The sequence below is a fragment of the Amblyraja radiata genome, chromosome 3, assembly GCF_010909765.2.
Source record: "Amblyraja radiata isolate CabotCenter1 chromosome 3, sAmbRad1.1.pri, whole genome shotgun sequence".
NCBI classification, from domain to species: Eukaryota; Metazoa; Chordata; class Chondrichthyes; order Rajiformes; family Rajidae; genus Amblyraja; species Amblyraja radiata.
In genome coordinates this window covers 115,877,066-115,902,269 of record NC_045958.1, presented here as the reverse complement: position 1 = coordinate 115,902,269, position 25,204 = coordinate 115,877,066, and the positions used below count along the sequence as shown (strand labels likewise).

Here is a 25,204-nt window from a genome sequence, read left to right as displayed (position 1 = left end):
ACAGGGATCATAAAACGAATGGACTGTTGTATAGGACTATGTAATTCACTTGTTTCCCCACCTGAATTGGTTTACACATGACTCCTAACCAAAAGCAATATTGTTGCCTCTGAAACAAGGCAGTTAAATCACAGCGTGCATTAAATACTAGTCTAACCTAAACCGTCCATGTTGTCTGAACCATTGAACTTAAAACTAAACGATATGAACATTGGATTCTCCAATTTAGGTAATCACTAACAACACTCCCTGCCCCTCACATCCTCCTTTCTCCCTTCCCCAGTCCCCCACCTAGACTCACATTATTTTTCCCCTCCAACTACATTCCTTCCTCTGGCTTCACAATTCGCAACTCTTCAATCCTTTTGTCTAGAACGTTTATTTTCATCTCTTGCCATTGTTCCAATCATTAGTCTATCAAAGCTTCCCCCCACTCGTATTCACCTATTACCTGCCACGCCCTGACCCCTGACCCTCCTCTCTGCGACCTTTCTACCCGCTCTCCCCACAATCAGTCTGAAGAAGGGTCCCGACCTGAAAAGTCACCTATCCATGTCCTCCAGGGATGCTGCCTGACTCGCTGAGTTACTCCAGCACTTTGTCTTTCCTTTGACACTGTTCCACTCCTACAACTCTCCGAGATAGATGTTTCGACCGCCCCGACACGGGAGCTTTGATCGCCCCGACGCGGGAGCTTTGACCGCCGGCTGCGGGATCTTCAATCGCTCCAACGGATGGTTCGACTGCCTGGAATGCAGGAGAATAAAGAGGATGAAACTTGGACTTTTTTTACCTTCCATCACAGTGAGGAATGTAAGGAATCCGCTGTGGTGGATGTTTATGTTAACTTTTATGTAGTTGTGCGTCTTGTTGCTTTTTTTCCCGTATGGCTGCACGATAATTCGCATATCGCAGTACCTTAATTGGTACATGTGACAATAAAAGTCCTTTGAAACCTTTGAATGCTGGCCTTTTGATCATTCCTGAACTTAATTACTCCACCATTGGCAACTTGCCTTCAACCAAGGCCCTGAACTTGAATTCTCTCCAAAATCTCCCGTGTCTGGATCAAACTACATCTGCCATTCATCTACACAAATTTTCCATGGTGCTATATTCTGCTCAATCATTGGTGACAACCTACCCCACTAAGCACAACTCCATTAATTCTTGCGTTGTCTACAAAGATTGACTGAGATTTTTAACCATGGTGCCTCAGGTGCCATTCGGCCCTTCGAGCCAGCACCGCCATTCAATATGATCATGGTTGATCATCTAAAATCAGCAACCCGTTCCTGCTTTCTCCCCATATCCCCCAAGAGCTATATCCAACTCTCCCTTGAAAACATCCAGTGAATTAGCCTCCACTGCCTTCAGTGGCAGAGAGTTCCACAGATTCACAGCTCTCTGGGTGAAAAAGTGATGTTGAAAACCAAAGTCTCATGATGATAGAACACATAAATTGATAAGTTCAAGGAGCAGAATAAGACCATTCGGCCCATCAAGTCTACCCCGCCATTCAATCGTGGCTGATCTATCTTTCCCTCTCAACCCCATTTTCCTGCCCATAAACCCTGACACCCTTACGAATCAAGAACATATTTGGTTATTTTAAACAAAGCATCAAAAAAACAAAAAAAAACAATTAAAAGACCAAATAATTATGCGCAAAAATAAACTCAGAACATTTGCAATGAAATGGCGCTGTCTCAATAACTCATTTCAGACAATATGGAAGAAATGTCAATACAATTTAATCTCAGATTTCACATTGTGAAAAAAAGTTACTTTTACAAAAATGTTACATTCGAGCAGTAAAAAAAGGAAATACAGTGAATCTTGCAATGACATTTTTTTTATACACACACATCTATTTTTGTTGGTGGAGACATTATTCATCTCTAATCACACTCATTCAGACAGGTGTCAGCTCCATTGAAAAGGCCTTTATGCAATTAGATTGGAAGGAAAGGAGTACGCTTTGTAATGTGTTGCTATGGTGATGAGTGTATAAAATAGGAAGAACCTCCTTGTCTTATGCCAACTTTTGTGCGTGCACTCTGCTGTGAATTGCATTCTCCTCAAACTGTGCGGTGATTTTGCAGATCCAAGCGGCAGAATTACCACAACAATTCAAAAAGCAGGACCCCAGAAAGTTCCCCGTCGAGCTTGAGGCCCATCCTTCAATGCCTTGCAGACTTCTCTCAGCTATTTTTCAATGGTAAATAGCCTTCCTGAAATGTTACTAAAAAATAACTGATATTCCTGCCTGGATGTATCGAAAAGATGTATAACAGTTTTTTTCTCCAAATCCTGGCTTTGGTCAGACCTTGTTGATAAGTTTATTTATTTCCATTATTTTAATTGGTTCGCAAGGAAATAGGTATTTGAACTTGCCGGGTTGTGTAATCCAATAACGTACACCTAAACACAAGTCATCCACTACTCCACAACTTTACTTCACAAGCAGTACATCTACATCACCCCGTTGACTACGAACAATAATCACTTTATCTACTTTATGCACCGTCCACTTTTTTCACATCCTCTCCTGAAAGCCGCATTTCAGGTTAATAAATATAAGATGGTTCCTCGGTCAGTGGCCATGAATACCTATTATTCATGTCATGCAATGCATTACAACTTGACATCACCTAGTAAAACCACACTTAAAACCTTCCAGCACTTTTGATAACCACTTTTGGAATCCTAGGTGACTTCCTTGCCCCAGAAAGGATGAAAGCTATTTTGAAACTTATTTTCTGGACCCTTACCATTCCCTTTCCTTCACTCCCAATCCCAAAGACAAACTCACTCCAGATATGCCAGAAATCTAACCCCAAAATTCCTATTGCTTACACGGCTCAGTTCCCAAATGGGCAGTAAATTACCGTGTGTTGGAAGCACTCGCTATAATGTTCAATTTACATGCAGTGTATGCAGTCGCAATAAAGCTCAATTTTAGATTACGTTTTTGAATTCCAGCGTTTATGGCCGTTGACCATTTCCAACACATACTTATTACAATTTTCTCTCAAAAATGCTGTCTAAATTGCCCTGAAGTAATCAACTCATAACGTGACACTTACAGTATGTCACTGACTGCTTTGATCTCCGTTCAGACGTTGACCTGATACTTTACCACATGAATGCCGAGAAGGAATGATGCTTTGAAACAGAAAGGAGTAGAAATCCTAATTAAAGAATTTAATGTATAAAGAGTTAGCATACTCAGGCTACATTCCACAGTGCTCGATTTGTAGACAGGTGTTGACCTGTTTATTTTAAATGGATTAGCATCTGCCTATAAGTAATGCGTGCAGGAATGTGGTTTAGCATGTTAATTCTTCATATGCAAAGAGTGGCAATCAGAATCACTTGGCCTAAAAATCTATAATATCTGAATATTCCCGTCTGAACCTTGCTTCTCTCCCTTTCATCTACCATGTATGTGGGCAGGAAAGATTGACGCCTGAATCAAATTGAAAATTGTTTGCAGTTCTGATAATTTTTCATTCACAATGATTCAATGTAATTGTTTGAAATAAGGGAGTTTGTGAAAAGGGAAATCACCTAGGTTGGATTAACTAGAGGACTAAACATATTTGATTGATCAGCATGCATTGAACAGCATCTACACCAAAGTACTGGAAGTGCTGCGAAACTTAGTGAAAAGTTAGGCAAATGCTCGAATGTACAATATAGTTTAGTTTAGTTTAGAGATACAGCACGGAAACAGGCCCTTCGGCCCACCGGGTCCATGCCGACCAGCAATCCCCACACATTAACACTATCCGATACCCACTAGGGACAATCTTTACATTTACCAAGCCAATTAACCTACAAACCTCTATGTCCTTGGAGTGTAACTTAAGAACTTGCTCTGGTCCCTTACCATTTCCGATTAGAAATTTCCCAACCCCTTCTTCACAACATTGTAATTTCCATCTTATGTGACAAGAGAATGGGTATGGTTTTAAAGTGTGTGAACTGCCCCCTTCTAACACCCCCCCCCACCCTTGCTAAACAAGTGTGCAAATACTTCTCAGACAGCTCCTCCTTAACATAAAGTACACATTTACGAATACTTTGTTCACTTCAATGTGCAAGAGTCATCATTGAACAATAAATATCCTATGATCATTTAAAAAAAACCCTATAAATAACAGATTCGGATAAAAGCTGCACGTCTCTGACCCTCGGGTCAATATTTCTCCTCCCTCTTTTAATAAAGAATGACCTTAAATGATTAAGTTGTATTTTGGTAGCTGACCTCCCTCTTCACAGCCCGCAGGGTGTTCCTGCCTGACAGCATGGATTCTCAAGTCAGGGTTGTTACTGCCACTCATCGACATTGTCCGCAGTTCCGGTCCCAAAAAGCAAAGGCTTGGGGAAGTATGTCCACTCCAGCCCAGCTCAGTACAGATCTGCGTTCTCTACCATCTCTCCTCTCTCTCATTGTTAGCACAAGCATCTCAAATATCCTGCTATCAGGTGACAGAGTCGTTTAAAATATTACACTTAAATGTCGGGAGCCATTCAAAACCGAGAACAGTGTGGCAGCATGGTGCCAGGTCAGACTTTATGGAGGAGCCAGTTAATATCACCTACGATTCATTCGTAATTGCCTTTGGCAACCATTGTTCAGAAACAGGCTTCACAATCACAACACGTGGATGTTTATAGGAATAATGTTCTCTTCATATTGTTAAAAGCTTGTTAAATGTAGATTGCAAAAAAGCCAAGTCACTTGAGCTTAGTTAAGAAAAGAAGGGCTTATATTCTTCTTTTAAGTTGTGTTTCTTCACAGTTTAAAAAATTCTTCATGTCGGGAATTCTGGAAACTGTTCTGTGTGAAAAGGGAAAGAGAGCTATGTTAGAATATTCTACCAATATAACAAAATTACTTCACTCAATCTAACCGCACAACAATTCCATGTAAACCAAAATAGCGACTATAATTTGGCTTCATTAAGTTGTTATTCTTTGTTCCTCAATGACAATTTATTCAGGGTTTTGTTTTGTGTTGGCTGTGAACGGGCTCATATTCTCTAAACTGCGGAAACGGGCCCTTCTGCCCACCAAGCCATGGCTGACCAGCGATCCCCGTACACTAGTACCATCATACATACTAGGGATAATGTACAATTTTACCAAAGCCAATTCACCTACAAACCTGTACGTCTTTGGAGTGTGGGTGGAAACCGGAGCACCCGGAGAAAACCCACACAGGTTACAGGGCGAACGTACAAACTCCGTACAGACGGCACCTGTAGTCAGGATCAAACCTGGGACTCTGGCACTGTAAAGGGGCTGTCCCACTGTGGCGACCTAATTGGCGAGTTTAGAAGAGTTTAGGAGAGTTTGAATAGTGGAGACATCATCAGTCTATGAAAGTAAGCAGACAAAAGTGCTGGAGAAACTCAGCGGGTGCAGCAGCATCTATGGAGCGAAGGAAATAGGCAACGTTTCGGGCCGAAACCCTTCTTCAGGAAGTAAGCATGCAGTTACAGCAGGCAGTCAAGAAAGCGAATGGCATGTTGGCCTTTATAACAAGAGGAATCGAATATAGGAGCAAAGAGGTCCTTCTGCAGTTGTACAGAGCCTTAGTGAGACCACACCTGGAGTATTGTGCGCAGTTTTGGTCCCCTAATTTGAGGAAGGACATTCTTGCTATTGAGGGAATGCAGCGTAGGTTTACAAGGTTAATTCCCGGGATGGCGGGACTGTCATATGCTGAGAGAATGGAGCAGCTGGGCTTGTACACTCTGGAGTTTAGAAGGATGAGAGGAAATCTCATTGAAACATATAAGATTGTTAAGGGCTTGGACATGCTAGACGCAGGAAACATGTTCCCGATGTTGGGGGAGTCTAGAACAGGAGCCACAGTTTAAGAATAAGGAGTAAGCCATTTAGAACGGAGAGGAGGAAACACTTTTTCTCACAGAGAGTGGTGAGTCTGTGGAATTATCTGCCTCAGAGGGCGGTGGAGGCAGGTTCTCTGGATGCTTTCAAGAGAGAGCTAGATAGGGCTCTTAAAAATAGCGGAGTCAGGGGACATGGGGAGAAAGCAGGAACGGGGTACTGATTGGGGATGATCAGCCATGATCACATTGAATGGATCGAAGAGCCGAATGGCCTACTCCTGCACCTATTGTCTATTGTCAATTGTCTATTGTCTAGATCGATGGAAACAAGAACGGTGTGACAAAGATTCTCCACTGTTAATCCATAACAGGCAATAAAAATGATTTATTGTCATTGGTGAGTGTTAGCTATTAGATTCAAAGGACGGAGAAGCAGAATATTAATTTGGTAAAGGATTCTCCATCCCCACACCATCTTGTCAGAGATGCATTGGCTAAACATTTCTGGATCATTTAGACTAACGTAACCCTATGTTGTTACCTTAGCAACTCAATATACACTGGAAGCGTATGGTACAAGTGTAAATTGTGTAACAATGTTTACAAACACCAATTAAACATATTAATTACACATCTAATTAAATGTTCACTGTGATGGGAATATATGGCCTATTAATAAATGTGGAGCCGGATTCCACTGGGATGTTGTGGGGATTTAGCGTTGTAACCCAGCTTTTCACAATCTGGATCAATTACATGAGTGAGGGGACCAAGCCTAAAAGTTTGCTGGCTGACAATGTAGCTTGTGAGGAGAATGTAGAGAGGGAAAGATAGACAAAGTGCTTTTTATATATTGTGTCTATGAGGCATATACATATCCCATATATATATATGTGGAAATATATTTGGCAGAGTATTTTCAATGATATGAATTTGAAATATGGTGATCTTCCGGTGTCTGAGTGCAAAAACGCTGATTAATATGTAGGATCAGCAAGCGATCAGGAAGGTATGTTGGCCTTCATCACAAGTCAAATTATTATTTTGATCAGGGCGGTACATTTGTGCTCACTCGGTCGTAAGTGATAGATGCAGAATTAGGCTATCCAGCCCATCAAGCCTACTCCGCCATTCAATCATGACGCATCTATCTCTCCCTCTTAACCCAATCCACCTGCCTCCCCCCCCCCCCCCCCCATAACCCCTGACACCCTTACTAATCAAGCATTAGTTACAGTAACAGTGCTAGCAGCTGCCTCACGGGTTTAGCAGAGCAGGTTCAACCCTGACGTCCTGCGCTGTCTGAAGAAAGGTCTTGACCGGAAACGTCACCCATTCCTTCTCTCCGGAGATGCTGCCAGTCCTGCCTTTGATTTAAACACCATCTGCAGTTCTTTCCTACACTCCCTGGGCTGTATGGGGAGTTTGCATTCTCATCCAGTGACTATGAGGGTCTCTCCTGGCATTCTGGTTTCTTTCCACATTGTGAATGGCACAGTGCCGCAGTGGGTAGAGCTGCTGCCTCACAGGGCTAGAGACCTGGGTTCGATCCTGACCTCAGGATCAATCCATGATCTTGCTCGGGTTTCCTCCGGTTTCCTCTAATGTCCCATACATGTGTATTTATGTAGCTTATTTGGCACCCCTGCAAATTGACCTGAGAGTGTAGGGAGTAGATAATAAATTGGGATTACATCGAACTAGTTGAACGGGTGATCAATGCTCAGTGTGGACTTGGTGGGCCGAAGGGCCTGATTCCACGCTGTATCTTTTAATCAATCCTAAAGATGTGCGGGTTGGTAGGTTAATTGATCACAGTTAATTGCTCCTTGTATTGATTTTTTATATGTTCCGGTTACATTTCACATCCGATAGGCGTGGGATTGTAGCTTTATTGGCCTCTGTGAAACTGCCCTGAATGTGAAGAGAGTGGGTGCAAGTGAGATAACTAGCACTAACAGGTGATTAATGGTCAGCTTCAACTCAGTCGACCAAAAGGCCTCTTTTCGTGCTACATCTTTCAATCAATATGTTTGGTGCAATATGTTTGCTACAATCAGCAGGCAGCCTGAATTTAAACAATGTAAAACAGAAATGAGAGAAAATGTTTTTACCGAAAGTGTACAGAAAGCATTCTAATCCAGGACAGTAGCATCATATAGCATAAACCTCAATAATTTAATTCAATGAAGGAAATGAATAGTATCTTTAGAACTAAAAATACATTTTTATCAAAGATCAATTTGTTTCACCAAAGTATAAGAAGAGCAAGCAACAGTATGATTTGAACTACAAGATAGCATCAATATAGCTTTGTTGCAATGGATGGGTTAGGGTCAGGGAAGGTTTAGTGGGATGTGGATCAAGTGGGAAGAGTTAAGATTGGGCATCTTGGTCAGCATGGACTAGTTGGGCTGAAGGTATAGGAAGGAACTGCAGGTGCTGGTTTACACAGCTGAAAAGACACAAAATGCTGGAGTAACTCAGCGGGACAGGCAGCAACTCTGAATAAAAGGAATAGGTGATGTTTCGGGTCGAGACCCTTCTTCAGACTGAGCCAGAGGAGAGGGAGACACAGAGATAAGGAAGGGAAAGGTGTGAAAATGAGACATCTTAGGAGACGAAAATAAAGGAAAATGTAGAATAGATCATTGTGAGCTTGGAGAAGGTGACAACAAAGCAAACAGAGATAAAATGTAATCGGGGACAGTCATACTGGTCGGAGAACTGGGAAGTGGGAGGGACGGAGAGAGAGGGAGAGCAAGGGTTACTTGAAGTTAGAGAAACCAACATTTGGGCCGAAGGGCCTGTTTCCGCGCTGTGTGACTCTATCACAAGTGCAGATGCTTTAGCATGTTTGCTGTTTCAATCTGGACCTGTGGCTGTTGTTGACTGAATGGAAGCTATTTACTTCCCGGCACGGTTCACTCCGGAAAATGCACAAAAGCAACAGCTATTTCTATCAGCATTTAATCACTGTTGTGTAAATCTCCAGTAACCATTTCCTCCCCCCCCCCACCACTCACTCGCACCAAGGATAATTGACAGTTAATTTGACTTCTAAATTAGTCACTTGCAGATCCCCTCTCCCTCTGCCTGTCATTAAAAACTTGTCAACATGGAGTTTCCAGAAAGAATTGGATCATAAAATCAGAAATGGGGGATTAATATCGTATTAACCTTCTAAGATTCTGGCAATAAAAAGAATACTGCAAATTTAATGCAGGAAATGTAATGCTTTTTATTGCTTCATCATTATTTCTCTTCATAACTCTGGCTGCCAGCCAAATATATGACAGCACATTACCCTGAAACTATGTAAATCACAACAGAATGGCTGGTTCTCAGTTTAACTTAAATCATTTGTTTATATTGCACAGAGATAATCCAGTTTATTTTTTCCCAGATTATCTAAACTCACGGTGATAGAAACATAGAAAATAGGTGCAGGAGGAGGCCATTCGGCCCTTCGATCCAGCACCGCCACTCATTGTGATCGTGGCTGATCGTCCCCTATCAATAACCTGTGCCTGCCTTCTCCCCATATCCCTTGACTCCACTAGGCCCTATCTAACTCTCTCTTAAATCCATCCAGTGATTTTGCCTCCACTGCCGTCTGTGGCAGGGAATTCCATAAATTCACAACTCTCTGGGAGAAAAAGTGTTTTCTCACCTCAGTCTTAAATGACCTCCCCTTTATTCTAAGACTGTGGCCCCTGGTTTATGATGCCATCTCTGGTTTAAAACACCAGCTATTTTACTTTTGAATAGTATCATTCTTGTCATAGCATTTGCAAATTGGAAATCCTTGCATTCAAGCAAATATTGTGACTACACATCATCCCTCTCGAAGGTTCCAAAGGGACTCGGACTGGAAGCATTAATGCTGTTTCTCCCTCCACCTTGCCTGACTAGCTGAGCATTTTCTGTTTTTTATTTCAGATTTGCAGCATCTGTAGTTTTTGTTTTATTTACAAAAACACTTGTGTTAGAATGTATCTGAATTCATAGGGCATAGGAACAGAATAAGACTAGTCCAGCCTTAATCGAGCCTCAGTCCACCATGCAATCATGACTGATCTACCTTTGCCTCTCAACCCCATTCTCCTGCCCTCTCCCCATAAACCCTTACAGCCTAAACTCTGAGCAGTTCATATGACAAAGCTGGATAGGTCTGATCTTAATTTGGGATTGGTGTTGGGCAGCGACCAAGAGGAGCTGCAGACCATCCCAGTCTCCAGCAGGAAGTTGTAACTCCCAGGTAGCATCTGAACATATGGGCACAGTTGCAGGAATAGACTATTCATCACCTTCTGCCTGCTCTCCCCATTCAATATGATTGTAAGTGATCATTTACTTCAGTCCCACTACCTAGCACTGACACAATATCCCTCATGTCCCTTCATCGCATTGTCAAGGAGGTCCAATCAGGCATTGGATGGACGAGGAAGATTATATAACAGGAGGCCACCATCATGACAAATAAAGGATCTAAGTCTAAGTCTAAGTCAAGGCTTGGGAAAGAGAGTCTCCCTCACTCAGGTTTATCCTGAGATGTAGACATGAGGAACTGCAGATGCTGGAATCTTGCGTAGAACACAAAGTGTTGGAGTAATTCAGTGAGTCAGGCAGCATCTCTGGAGGATATGGATAGACGATGATAAGGGTCAAGACCCTGAAGGACCCCAAACCTTAACGTGATCTATCCATGTCCTCCAGAGATGCTGCCTGACCCGCTGAGTAACTCGAGTACATTGAGTTCATCCTGCGATCATGGTTTCCCATGGTGTCAGGGGTTATGGGGCAAAGGCAGGAGAGTGGGGTTGAGAGGGAAAGATTGATCAGCCATGATTGAATGACAGAGCAGACTTGGTGGGCAAAATGGCCTAATTCTGCTCCTAGAACTTAGGAATAAAGAGAAGAGAAGAACCGAACTTCACTTATGCAGAGGAAGTCTCGATATTCTTTTGCCCTTGGGCCCGATAAGAGAATAAAGAAAATAACATATTTATTTGGCTTCTTCTGGCCCCACCTGCTATTCCTGCTAAGGTCATAAGTGATAGGATTGGATTCAGGCCGTTCAGCCCATCAAGTCTACTCTGCCATTCAATCATGGATGATCTATCTCTCCCTCCTAACCCCATTCTTCTGCCTTCTATCCATAACCTCTGAAACCTGTACTTATCAAAAATCTATCTAACTCTGCCTTAAAAATATCCCCTGTCTTGGCCTGTTGAGTGGCAAGAGAATGAGTGAGGCTTTCTCAACCAGGCCTCTGGCATTAAAAGCAGTCACCGCTGATGACATCAACAATAAGAGAGGCCCCATCATTCAGGCCTCATCATTCAGGCCTCCTTCCAAACTGCTCAGACAAAAAGATTAAATGTATTGGAAGGAACTGCAGATGTTGGTTTAAACCGAAGATAGACACAAAATGCTGGAGTAATGGGCGTTATTTGGGCGTCATAATTTACGGGCAATGACGCACGACACGTGCATCGTAACACGTGCATGGCGTGCATTACGCGGACATGGCGCGTGGTGAGACGTGGTGGCGTATGCAGTGACGCGCAGTGGCGCCCGTAGGATTTGGGGATTCTCAAAATCCTCGCGCGCCACCTGCGTGCGGCGCAAATGACGCCCAAGTGGGACGGGCCCTTTACTCAATGGGTCAGACAGCATCTCTGGAGAGAAGCAATAGACGACGTTTCGGGTCGAGACCCTTCTTCAGACTGAGTCAGGGGAAAGAGAATGGAGAGATTTAGATGATAATATAGATATAGAACAAATATGCAAAAAAGTAACGATGATAAAAGGAAACGGTACTTTGTTGGCTGCTCGCGGCGAGAACGAGTTACAGACAATGAAACTCACCAAGACGACAGTGAAACTAGTACAACAACTGGGGTGGGGAAAGGACAGAGAGAGAGGGAGGATGCAAGAGTTACTTGAAGTTAGATAGATTAAATATGAAGCCTTTAGGACTGATGGGGGATGTTAAACCATGGAAGGAAACCCTCTCCCAAATGAGCATAATGCTCCCCATGTTGACGTGGTGTGGAGATATCACTACTCTTTCATCCTGTCACTGGACTTCCTTGAACACTAGCATTCGCTTAGAAACATAGAAAAATAGGTGCAGGAGTAGCCATTCGGCCCTTCGAGCCAGCACCGCCATTCAATCTGATCAAGGCTGATCATCTAAAATCAGTACCCCATTCCTGCTTTTTCCCCGTATTCCTCGATTCCTTTAGCCCTAAGAGCTAAATCTAACTCCCACTTTAAAACATCCAGTGAATTGGCCTACACTGCCTTCTGTCCTAAATGGCCTACCGCTTATTCTTAAACTGTGATCCCTGGTTCTGGACACCTCCAACATCGGGAACATTTTTCTTGCATCTAGCCTGTCCAATCATTTAGAATTTTATATGTTTTTATCATAAGATCTCCTCTCATCCTTCTAAATTCCAGTGAATAATCAAGCCCAGTCTACCCATTCTTTCATCATATGTCAGTCCCGCCATCCCGGGAATAAACCTGGTGAACCTACGCTGCACTCCCTCAATAGCAATAATGTCCTTCCTCAAATTAGGAGACAACAATTGCACACAATACTCCAGGTGCGGTCTCACCAGGGCTCTGTACAACTGCAGTAGGACATCCTTGCTCCTGAGCTCTAACCTTCTCGCAATGAAGACCAAGGCCACTTCTCCCATAGCACTACAACTTCAACTTTAAAAGGAATAGAGGTCCGTTTGACACCAAAGAGAGTGCATGTCAGTTCAAACTATTTTCATCTATTGACTTACTTCATTGATTTAATGAGACTTCAATGGTTTTCATTGAGATTCATGGAGTCTTACAGCATGGAAACAGGCCCTCCGACCCAACTCGTCCAACCAAGATGCCCAATCTAAGCTAGCTAATCCCATTTGCCCGCATTTGACCCATATCCCTCTAAACCTTTCTTACGTATAGCGGAGTCAGGGGATATGGGGAGAAGGCATGTACTGATTGTGGATGATCAGCCATGATCACATTGAATGGCGGTGCTGGTTCGAAGGGCCGAATGGCCTACTCCTGCACCTATTGTCTATTGTCGATTGTCTATGTATCTGTCCAAATGTATTTTAAATATAATTATTGAACCTGCATTAATCACTTTCTCTGGTAGCTCATTCTATATATCCATCAATACTTTGTATGAAAATGTTGCACCTCATGTTCCTATTATATCTTTCCCCTCTCACCTTAAAACTATCCCCTCGAGTTCTTGATTCCCCAGCCCTTGGAAAAAAGGCAGTGTGCATTCACCCTATCTATGCCCTTCATGATTTTATACACCTCAATAAGATCACCTCTCGGTTTCCAATGCTCCAAGGGATAATGTCCTAGCTTATCCAACCTCTCATTGTAACTCTTATTTTAAGACTAAGGAGTAAGCCATTTAGAATGGAGTCGAGGAAACACTTTTTCTCACACAGTGGTGAGTCTGTGTAATTCTCTGCCTCAGAGGGTGGTGGAGGCAGGTTCTCTGGATGCCTTCAAGAGCTAGATACGGCTCTTAAAAATAGTGGAGTCAGGGGATATGGGGATAAGGCAGGAACGGGGTACTGATTGGGGATGATCAGCCATGATCACATTGAATGGCAGTGCTGGCTCGAAGGGCCAAATGGCCTGCTCCTGCACCTATTGTCTATTGTCACAAGACACAAAATGCTGAAGTAATTCAGCAGGTCAGGCAACATCTCTGGAGAAAAGATCTCTGGTGATGTTTTGGGTCGAGACCCTTCTTCAGAGAGTCATAGAAACATAGAAAATAGGTGCAGGAGGAGGCCATTCGGCCCTTCAAGCCAGCACCGCCATTCATTGTGATCATGGCTGATCGTCCCCTATCAATAACCCGTGCCTGCCTTCTCCTCATATCCCTTGACTCCACTAGCCCCTAGAGCTCTATCTAACTCTCTCTTAAATCCATCCAGTGACTTGGCCTCCACTGCCCTCTGTGGCAGGAAATTCCATAAATTCACAACTCTCTGGGAGAAAAGGTTTTAACTCACCTCAGTATTAAATGACCTCCCCTTTATTCTAAGTCAGGGGAGAGGGAAACTAGAGGTACAGAACAAATCAGAGCCAACACGACGATGGTTCAAATAGCCCACAATGATCCATTGTTGGCTGTGGAGGAGGTGATAACGACGGGATATGAACAGTAAAACTAGCAGGACGACGAGGGTGGAGGCGGGGATGGAGAGACAGGGAATCCTTGAAATTAGAGAAATCACTATTCATATTCACACTGTAACCCAGTCCCTCGAGGCCTGGTTATACCAGCGAAGCATACCTGCAAAATATTGAAGGGTTTTTCCTCCTATGTTGGAAGGTGCTTCCATGTGCTGACGAATGCTGTGGGAATTAACGAATAAGGTACTGTTGTGATACTATTCCAGGTGTCCAAGGTGGGATCATAGCAGTCCAGTGTTTTACACCTCTGGGTGCCAAAGTAGCCTCCAACTACATAGAGTTTATTACCAGAGGCCACGGCATGGCAGCTCATTCTCTTTGCAGTAACATCCCCGACTTTGGTCCATTGATAGGTCTCACTGTTAAATCTGTAAGCAGAACACGCTGAGAATTCGGTATCTCCGCCCATTATGAAGATTTGGTTCCCCAGCACGGCAGCCGCTGTGTACCTCCACGGCTGTGGACAGGTCGCGGGCACACTCCAGCGATTCTCAATGGGGTCGTAGCACTGCACCTTCGGCAGTTTATCGTGGCTCACGCTGGTGCCGCCAAAGGCAAAGAGCCGGAGCTTGGCGCTGACCACGGCCGCGTTGCTGACACCCTCCCGGAGGGGCGCCACCATGGTCCACTTGTTGGTGACCGGGTCGTACTGCTCCACCTGCTTCAGGGAGACAGAGGGCGAGGCTGGCTGCCGCCCTGTGGCCGCGGTGTGGCCGCCCACCACGTACAACGAGTGCTTCAGCTCGGCGGAGCCGTGGCCAAACCTGGCCACCAGCATGGGGGCGGACTTGGACCACTCCTCGTGGAGGGTGTCGTACACCCAAACGTCCTTCGAGACTCCGTTTTCCAACCCCCGCCCACCAGTCACGTACACTTTGCAGCCAATTGCACACGCACTGAATTCTTTCCGCGGGCTGGGAATGTCTGCTTTCGGGATGATCTCCTTTGCCTTGTGGTCTATCAGATAGACCTTATCACACATGAAGCTCTGCCCTCCGAGGAGGAGCAAGGCGTGTCCAGTTTTCCGGGGTCTGGCGCAAAGGCTCGTCACCACCCCATCATTCTGCAATATCTTTAACTTGCATTGTATAGCTTCCTCGATCAATTCTTTGCTCTTCGGCTGCCTGGTTATAAGCTCTTCTGTGGTCACGTTCTCCATCAGGTAGACCGCTGGAAGGAGGGCCAGGCGAACGGTTTGCAACAGTTCCGGCAGGCAGCAGTGGCGTTGGCCCAAGTCGTACTTCACCCACTTTATGGTGGTCTCGTACACCAGCTTCTCGTCCTCTGTCTCCAGCTCCTCGCTGGACAGCAGCTTGACCAGAGTGTCCTTCGGCAGCTGCAGGAAGTCCTCACTCGCGCTTATGGCCGGGAAGTTGCTGAGGCACATTCCCCAGGACAGCTCGTAGAGTTTGGTGCAGTGGTGGGCGTCGGAGAGCAGCAGCATGCCCAGGCAGTTGGTCGGGTGGAGGTTCTTCTCCAGGAACTCTGCACAGGCGTCCCGAATGTCCTGGAACTGCAGCATGTCGCCGGCCTCCAGCAGGGACTCGGCGTTTTCTTCGTTGATGAGGACGCGGGAGGAGTAAGCGTAGTCCAGGAGGAGTTCCAGCACCTCCGGGTGGATGGAGTTGTGGAAATTGACTTCGTTGTCCTTGCTCTCGCGTAACCCCCCACTGAACATGGCCTCGAAGTAACGGCTGCAGGCAGCCAGCACGGCCCGGTGGCATGGAAAGGTCTTCTCGCCCGCATGAAGGAGGACGTCTGTGAAGAGCCGCTGCTGCCGCAGAAGGTTCAGGTGGGTGAGGACACTGTCGGCGTAGGTGGTTTTGTGGAAGAGATAGATATTCATTGAGCCATTGCTGGCACGTGATTTGCGGTTTTCATGCATTCTCACTGACATTCTCATCAATCACTGTGGGGGAGAAGAAATTCAGAAATCAAATTCAAGCACAACTTCATTAGGTCATAAGTTATAGGAGCAGAATTAGGCCATTCGGCTCATTAAGTCTACTCCACCATTAAATCATGGCTGATCTATCTCTCCCTCTCAGCCCAGTCTCCTTCCGTTGAAAAAGAGTTTAAGAAGGAACTGCAGATGCTGGAAAATCGAAGGTACACAAAAATGCTGGAGAAACACAGCGGGTGCAGCAGTATCTATGGAGCAAAGGAAATAGGCAACGTTTCGGACCGAAACCCTTCTTCTGAAGAAGGTTGAAAAAGACACAGGTAGTTTTGTTTGCATTTTTCAAAGAAAACTTTTAGTAATAGCAACCAAAACTACCACTAAATCCCATCCTCCCACTGCAGCCTAGAGGCAGGGAGCTGCTGAACTGTAACTGAATAAGTCAAATTCCAAATCAATTATTTGGAATTCTAAATAGTCAGTCTTGTGGAAGATTGCATTCCACAATTCCATTACCTTTTCTGTCAAAACCAGGGGCCTATCTCCAACATACACAGTGAATGGTATTCCCAATATTCAGTATCTCGAATGTTTAGGTCCATTTTATTATATTCCAGGGGTTTAGTTGAATCTTCAGGGTTTGCATTTTTTGAATTTTTTTTGTGTAGGAGAAAGCCCTGCCCTCGACACATTTTCCGCCTCATCTGGAGAGCTCCATCTGGTGGCTCCTCTCAAAAATGATGAAAGGTAGTTGGAATCTCCTGTTTTGTAACCTGATGCTAACACTATAATTATATGGTGCTGAATGTTGTCACGAGGATTCCCATATGAAGCGGCGGTGAATGTGTAATTTGTGCATTATGTCTATTTGAGCTGTACACACAGCAACACAATTATAGATGTTGCCTTTCTACACGTTGGCTGTGTCTGGAGGGATCATATTAACAGCAGTGTGCAATATTGATGAGGAGACGCATGTCACCGTTGGCACTGGTGGGAGCAATTAGAAGTGATGAATTGATAGTATTTGCACAGGAGTATTGCACATTATAGTGTATTAAAGTGGCATGTTTGCCCTATCATGCGATGACAGCAACTGCTGACAAAGCCAGCTGGAACACAAGTGAAATCAAAATGTACTCTATATTGCTATATAAAATGACTGCCCATGTATGCACTCCTTCCCAAACCATCTAAAGATAAGTACTGTAATTCCTTTACCATATATTTGTATATTAGCTTTAGTTTGTTAGCATGAGGTTCATCACTGAGAAAGAAGGTGTGGGTTCAAGTTTGTTCCTGTATTTGCGCATTGAAATTAGTCTGACACTCTGGTGTAACAGTAATGAACAGTGACCAATTTTTGGATAAAGGAAAGCTAGCGGTTTCAGTAAAACTTAAAGGTCTGAAGATACTGACCAGAGTATCTCTAACCAAACATTTGATCCTAATCAATACCACCAAAAATAAATTAACCAAATCATTCCCGTCACAGGTATATGTGTGATATTGCAACATATAAAACAACTTATTATGTTCAACAAAGCAATGGCTATGGGATTTTAGTTCTCTATCCATCCACAATACACACAAACTATTTTCTATTTAAGGGATGTGGTCTAATGGGAGCTAAAAATGTAAGCTAGTACTCTACATCACATGTATTAGTCCACTCAAGCACATACTTTACCAGGTTCCATGTAAAAGCATATTTTGGACAACATTTTCTGTCTGAGGTCAAGCCTGCTTCTTAACGTCAGGAGGTTAAATTCAATTCATTCCCATTTTGGCTGTCTGACACAACAGACACATGTCACAACACAACATTTGTTCTATAAAATAAGTCGCAAAATAGGAAATGAATTGAAATCGGCGTAGATTGTACCACTAACAAAGCATAATAAATCTGTAATGTTCTATAATATCCTGTTCTATAAAATGGTCTATAAAATCTGTAATGTGTTGTCTGTTGCAAAATACATAACATTTACATTTACATTTATTATTGTCACGTGTACTGAGGTACAGTGAAAAGCTTGATATCCAAACAGATCATATATTTACCAATGAATACATTCAAGTAAAGCTCGGATGATAGAGCAAAGGGAAAGATAAGGAGTGCAGAATATAGTTACACAGATTCACCACCCTCTGACTGAAGAAATTCCTTCTCATCTCCTTTCTAAAGACGCGTCCTTTTATTCAGAGTCTATGGCCTCTGGATAGATGACGTTTTGGATCGAGACGCTTCTTCAGATGTTGATATTGACTGTGTTACTAGCACTAGACCCTAACATTCTCATTATCATCATCACTACTTTGCCCCTGCACATTGTTGGATGATATAACTTGCTGAGTTAACTCTGATGATACGAGGGATTGCAGATGCTGCTTTACCAAAAAAGGTGTCACAAAAAAACCTAGCACTTTGTGTCTTATTTTACGTCAACTCTGTTTCTCTTTCCACAGATGCTGCCTGACCTTCTGAGAATTTCCTGCACTTTTTGTTCAGCCCCACTAAATAAATACCTGTCATTTGTGTGAAGACGAGGAATTCATTGCCACAGAAGGATGTGGAGGCCAAGTCATTGGGTATTTTTAAGGCGCAGATGGACAGATTCTTGATTAGTATGGGTGTCTGGGGTTATGGGGAGAAAGCTGGAGAATGGGGTTGAGAGGGAAAGATAGATCAGCCATAATTGAATGGTGGAATGGACTTGATGGGCTGAATGGCCCAATTCTGCTCCTAGAACTTATGAACTTACGCACCTAAGATATAATATTGAGAAAGGCCAGGGTGGTGGAGAGATACAGTGTGGAACCAGGTCCTTCAGCCCAACTCACCCACACCAACCAATAGACTCCCATCCATACTAGTGCCACCTGCCTGCGCTTGGCTCGCATCTAGCTTTTTCCTATGCAGGTACATATCCAAATATCTTTTGAATGTTGTTATAGTACTTGCCTCAACTACCTCCTCTGGCAGTTGGTCCCATATACCAGTGAAAAAAGTTGACCCCTCGGGTTCCTATGAAATCTTTCACCTTAAAGACTAGCTGCACATCACAGAAATGATTACCTACATACCCCCCTTAAATTACGTTGAGCCGGGTTGCGTTGAATGGTTCATGGGGAAGCAGCAAACAGCACACAGGGCGAGGCAGGTGTACAGATGGCCAACTGCCTCAGTTACTCGATTTAGCGCCACTGATAGACGCGCGGCGTTGCCAACAGACTAAGGTGACACCGGTGACATTAGACCGCGCTCCCTCTGGCTGGGCTTTCCTTAGCTAACGTTTACTTTGATGTGAATGAATACACATAATCGCCGCTGAGTTATTTTTCACCAGCACCTTAGAGCACACCGGCTTCTGACGCCGAGGGGGGTCAGTAAAAGCGCGGTCCCTCAGCCGTGCGATTGTGTGAGTGAGTGAGTGGGTGAGTGAGTGAGTGAGTGAGTGAGTGAGTGAGTGAGTGGGTGAGTGAGTGAGTGAGTGAGTGAGTGAGTGAGTGAGTGAGTGAGTGAGTGAGTGAGTGAGTGAGTGGGTGAGTGGGTGAGTGAGTGAGTGGGTGAGTGGGTGAATGCCTTCATGTGGAAAAGACCAAATGCCCTTGTCATCTGCAGTCTTGGCACAAGTCGGAGAAATGCCCGGGACCCATTGTCAGTTTAAGAGCCCATTGATTCTTCAAACCCAACACGACATTGGCAGCTAACCAGCCGGGGGGGGGGGGGGGGGGGGGGGGAGGAACGAGAAGTGATCGTTTACACGTGCGAAGCGGTGGGTTTCAACTCTGAATTTCAACCCACGCCGCTTGTTGCAAACAGTTCCCCGCGTCTCTCTGAGATCGGGTCTTTATTTGGAAGCGGCAAGAATTGTTTGTGGGTTTGGTCGTTTCTCCAGCCAGCGAGACGTAGCGGCTTCTAAAATAAAATATGCAGTCTGGTGTCTCTTAGTGGTTTCATTTGCAAGGCCGATTAAAACCGCACGTACAACAACAAAAACACAAGACCATTGCCACATAGGCGGAGGCAGAAGGAATTGCAGATGTCGGAATCTGGAGTGAAAACACAACGGGTTGGGAGTAACTCAGCAGCATCTTCAGACTGAAGAAGGGTCCTGACCCAAGAAGTGGCTTATTTGTGTTCTCTACAGATGCTGCCTGATCCGCTGAGTTACTCCAGCACGTCTGTGTGTTTTAAGCGTAGGCAACAGACAGTTATGGTCAGGGAGAATCGACCCTGATACAAGGCATCGTGCGTAGAAATTGCATCTGGGGCATCTACACTATTGTCCACCTCAGCCCTGTGTTCCTCTCACTGTCTGAGTCGAGTCCACTGGGACCTCTTGTCGAAGCAGAGAGAGAGAGACAGAGACAGAGACAGAGAAAGAGAGAGCGGCCGATTGCTTTAACCGCTAACGGTTTTCCACATGGTCTAACTGCACAGATCAGAGCCGCTTCGAGCTTATTCCCACCCTCATGCTTCCCTCCGCGCCCCAGCAAGTGAGGAGAGGAGAGCCGAGCCCCAATACACAAAGGAGCCGAGTTTGAAATTGACATTAAAATATCAATTACTATATCGCGGTGCCACCGCAGTCACAGGGTTGGTGAATTGAGCTCCATTCCGCCAGATTCTCGGCTCTCCCACCCAGTTCTACTCACATGCGATCCGCGGAGAGACAAATAATAAAGTTTGTTTCAAGTTTTTGCTGCGTGCCGGGTTCCTTCCTCGTCCGCGCCAGCTGCCCGCCTCTCCGTCAAGGCAAACACCATCTCCTTTCACACACGCCTTGCTGCACACGCACGGAGCAAATGGGCAGCCGGAGTACGGCGGGCCACGGAAGGAGCCGGAGTAAACAGGGGGCGAGAGAGAGAGAGGGTGATAGAGAGGGAGGGAGGGAGTGTGGGCTGCCGCTAGTTTCCTGCGGCCAAGAGCGGCAGCCGAGAGAGGAGATGAGCTGCAGCCGCGTGTAACCGCAGCCAGCACAGGATCTCGACCAAAAATCTCACCCATTCATCTCTCCGGAGATGCTGCCTGTCCCGCTCAGTTATATCCCAGCATGTTGTGTCTATCTACAGGGTGCTGTTCGACCATCGCACGTTGACCCCTGCTCACTACCACTTTTACCCAAAGATCCTATAGCGGAGCTTGCTATAGGATCTTTGCTTTTCCCCGTCGCACACACACACACACACACACACGATCACGCTGTGGCTTCAGCCCGACACCCCACCCTGCCCAGCACCGTTACACCGGCACTCACATAGTGACCCTGTCCGCCCGCGTTGTCGCCCAAGCACGACTGGGTGAGCCCTGCCTCGTATTGTTATCCATGCACTGCACTTTAACCCATGACTTACACCCTGTCCCTTGCCCTGGTCTATCCCCCTTGCTCCAATGTGTCGCCTTGACCTCAAAAGACAGACACAAAAAATGCTGGAGTGACTCTGTGGGACAGGCAGCATCTCCGGACAGAAGGAATGGGTGACGTGTCGGGTCGAGACGCTTCTTCAGACCACCAGGACCACCATAGCCTCCACCTTTATACTAGCCCCTTGCACATACTGTGGCCAGAACTCCGGGCCATTCTCCCCACCCCGGCTTCCCGTTGTGCCCCAGCCCCAACTCACACACCCACCTGCCTCGCCTAATATTCTGTCAGGTGGACTAGTGTGGGCATGGTAGAGTTTCTATAGATAACCCATACTCATGTCTTGGATCCGGCTGGCAATGTGTGTGCACACCGACCCCACCCGTGTCTCCTGTCCTGCCCCGTGCACCGTTCATGACTCTAGTCCATCGTGTCCCTACTTCACACACTGTCCTTGTCCCACAGTGGTCCTGTCCCCCCCCCACACACTGACCCTGCCCCCCACACACTGACCCTGTCCCACACACACTGTCCCCCACACATGCACCACACATACACTGCCCCTGCCCCACATACACTGCCCCTGTCCCACACACACTGCCCCTGTCCCACACACACTGCCCCTGTCCCACACACACTGCCCCTGTCCCACATACACTGCCCCTGTCCCACACACACTGACCCTGCCCCACACACACTGACCCTGTCCCACACACACTGTCCCTGTCCCACACACACTGCCCCTGTCCCCCACACACTGCCCCTGTCCCACATACACTGTCCCTGTCCCACATACACTGTCCCTGTCCCACATACACTGTCCCTGTCCCACATACACTGCCCCTGTCCCACACTGCCCCTGTCCCACATACACTGCCCCTGTCCCACATACACTGTCCCTGTCCCACATACACTGTCCCTGCCCCACACACACACTGTCCCTGTCCCACACTGCCCCTGTCCCACACACACTGTCCCTGTCCCACACTGCCCCTGTCCCACATACACTGTCCCTGTCCCACACACACTGTCCCTGTCCCACACTGCCCCTGTCCCACACACACTGCCCCTATCCCACACTGACCCGATCCCACACTGACCCGCACTGAATCTGTCCCACACTGACACTGTCCCACACAAACTGACCCTGCCCCACACACACTGCCCCTGCCCCACACACACTGACCCTGTCCCACACACACTGCCTCTGTCCCACACTGCCCCTGTCCCACACTGCCCCTATCCCACACTGACCCGATCCCACACTGACCCGCACTGAATCTGTCCCACACTGACACTGTCCCACACAAACTGACCCTGTCTCTCACGGACTATCCCTGTCCCACACTCTGCCCTTCGCCTTGTACTATCCCACGGTCCCTGCCTCCGCCGAGCTTCAGTTAATCCCACATGGACAACCGGCACAGTAACGTGTCGGAAGGAACAGCAGATGCTGGTTTACACGGCAGATAGACACAAAATGCTGGAGTCATTCAGCGGGACAGGCAGCATCTCTGGCGGGAAGGAATGGGTGACGTTTCGGGACGAGACCCTTTTTCTTCTTCTTCAGACGCTGCTCCTCTCCACAGATGCTGCCTGTCCCGCTGGGTCACTCCAGCGTTTATGTGTCTATCACCTGCACAGCAACGTCTCACAATCACAATTCACCGCGCTGGTCAAGATTGCTTGCCGGTTGCAAAACCAAACGAAGGGTGGACTTACCCAAACTTGTCAGGAGCAGGTCCGGCGTGTGAATGCATGGTGGGGGCGAGTGCTAGTCGCAGGCTTCCTGGTGTTCGGGGTCTGGTGTGGTGTCTTGAAGCTAAAGCGGAGCGCTTGGAACCGGCTGGCTGCTGTTCCACCGGCAAACAGTGCGCCTGGATATCACTGGACTGTGCAGAGAGAGCGAGCGAGCGACTGTCACCCTCTGCAGTCAGCGAGGATGCTGCACATGTGTGCCGTTTGGTACCTCTTCTGACCCAGAATCAATAAGCCGTACGCTGTAACTTCAGACAGTGCACGGCGACTGAGCTGAGAGAGAGAGATCAGATCACTGGGGCACTGAGCCGCTGCACATTGATACCGTCTCTTCCACCACACACGGCGCTGTGAGCCGCTGAGCCGAGCACCACCAGCCCCAGGCACGATGTGGCCGCGCCGCCCATTCCGTTGCCTTTTATAAGTGAGCGCTCGGCACTCAGCTCGGATATCTCAAGCAGCGAATTCCCGGCCCGAAGCCAGAACAGGAAATGTCTTGAGGTGAGGACCAGGGCTACTATTAGGGAGCCCAGCCGCGGTCTTTTCATAGGCTGCCCTTTTCATTCCCCCCTGCGAAATATTGAATGCCCCGTTGTTATATATTTTGTATTCTTTCAGCGAAAATGCTGACAATGAACAGAGTGACAGAAAAGCATCTGCTGTGTAGATGCATTCGCCCACCAGAGAGTTATGCTGACAGGCTATTTCCCCTCGCTTTTACAATTTCAGCTAGCGCTTAGCTTTTGCATTTTTAAATAAAACTTCCCCCTCTCACGCATACGCTATATATTTACTGCACCAACATATCCTCAGAGCAACGCACCATCGCCGGCGATAGTTTTTTTCTTCATTTATTGCTCGCAATGGCATCTACACCAGTGATTAAATGTATTTTTTTGTCCCTTATACATATGGATATATATTATATCCAGCGATAAGTGTAGGCTATCTATATAAGCACCGTTGTCTCAAAGACAGTCAATGTGAAAAATACCAGCGAGATATGACTGCGTGTTTTATCTCAATGGTTAATTTAAAGCGACGGGTTTTCGCCAGCAGAAGTCTTCGTAGCGGTCAAAGACAGCAGCAAAGATTATCTTTGGTCTATGATCTATGATCTTTGGACAGCAGTGCCACTCTGCGCAATATGTGGGAAGTATATAGGGCGGTCAGCGTGGCTTTGTCGCCGCCCCAACCTTTAACGTGATTTGGGAGGCAACTGGTTTACACAAAAGCTTTACACATGAAAAATGTGTAGACGGAACTGCAAATGCACTGAAAATAGACACACAATGCTGGAGTAACTCAGCGGGACAGGCAGCGTCTCTGGAGAGAAGGAATGATCATCATAAGGTCATAAGGAAAAGGAGTAGAATTAGGTCATTCGGCCCATCGAGTCTACTCCGCCATTCAGTCATGGCTGATCTATCTCATCTCCTAACCCCATTCTACTGCCTTCTCCCCATAACCTCTCACACCCGTACTTTCGGGTCGAGACCCTTCTTCTCTTCAGACTCAAGGGTCACCCATTCCTTCTCCCCAGAGATGCTGCCAATCCCGCCGAGTTACTCCGGCATTTGGAGTCTTCCTTTGCACAGATGCTGGAGTAATTCGGGCAGCATGTCTGGAGAACACGATAGGCGACGTCTCGGGACGCGACCCTTCCTCAGACACGTTGTAGAAAGGTTGGGGAGGGGAGAGAGAAAGCTGTAAGTGAAGTGAGGCAGGACAAGGCGTGGCAGGTAGTAGGTGTGCACAGGCTGTGTGTGTGTGTGTGTGTGTGTGGGGGTGTGTGTGTGGGGGGGTTGGGACAAAGGCCAGAAGTTACAACGGAAGGTGTGAGACAGAAGCATTGAAGTTGCAAATTGCCAAGTTTTGCAAACCTTTACATGTTTTCGGCAGATGTAAGGAACTGCAGATGCCGGTACGAGGCATTAGAGTGCCCGCGCTTGTCAGTGAGATCTTGGCTGATGTGCTCTGATACAGTCCATTCTTGGTTTTTATGCCTGGCTAAACGGGTGGTAAATTCAGCATGCTGTACATGCGACCTCCTAGACTGTGGA

At 46.3% G+C, this 25,204-nt stretch overlaps 1 protein-coding gene across 2 annotated transcripts; it reads right to left on the bottom strand.

Annotated features, from left to right (window-relative positions):
- Positions 1-1,732: 1,732 nt before the first annotated feature.
- On the bottom strand, positions 1,733-23,639 carry enc1 (ectodermal-neural cortex 1). 2 transcript variants are annotated; one of them, XM_033018658.1, is made up of 3 exons: positions 23,106-23,639; positions 14,212-16,020; positions 1,733-4,849 (listed from the first exon to the last, which is right to left on the bottom strand). In XM_033018658.1, exon 2 carries the CDS (start codon positions 16,012-16,014, stop codon positions 14,239-14,241), a length of 1,776 nt encoding a protein of 591 aa, XP_032874549.1. In that variant the 5' UTR covers positions 16,015-16,020; positions 23,106-23,639; the 3' UTR covers positions 1,733-4,849; positions 14,212-14,238. The 2 variants fall into 2 exon arrangements, with proteins under 2 accessions (XP_032874549.1, XP_032874550.1); XM_033018659.1 differs by lacking the exon at positions 23,106-23,639 and adding an exon at positions 20,674-20,869.
- Positions 23,640-25,204: the final 1,565 nt, after the last annotated feature.

What these genes read in the sequence shown, in the direction of transcription:
- enc1 (XM_033018658.1), bottom strand. Translation starts at nt 16,014, where the DNA reads ATGAGAATGTCAGTGAGAATGCATGAAAACCGCAAATCACGTGCCAGC.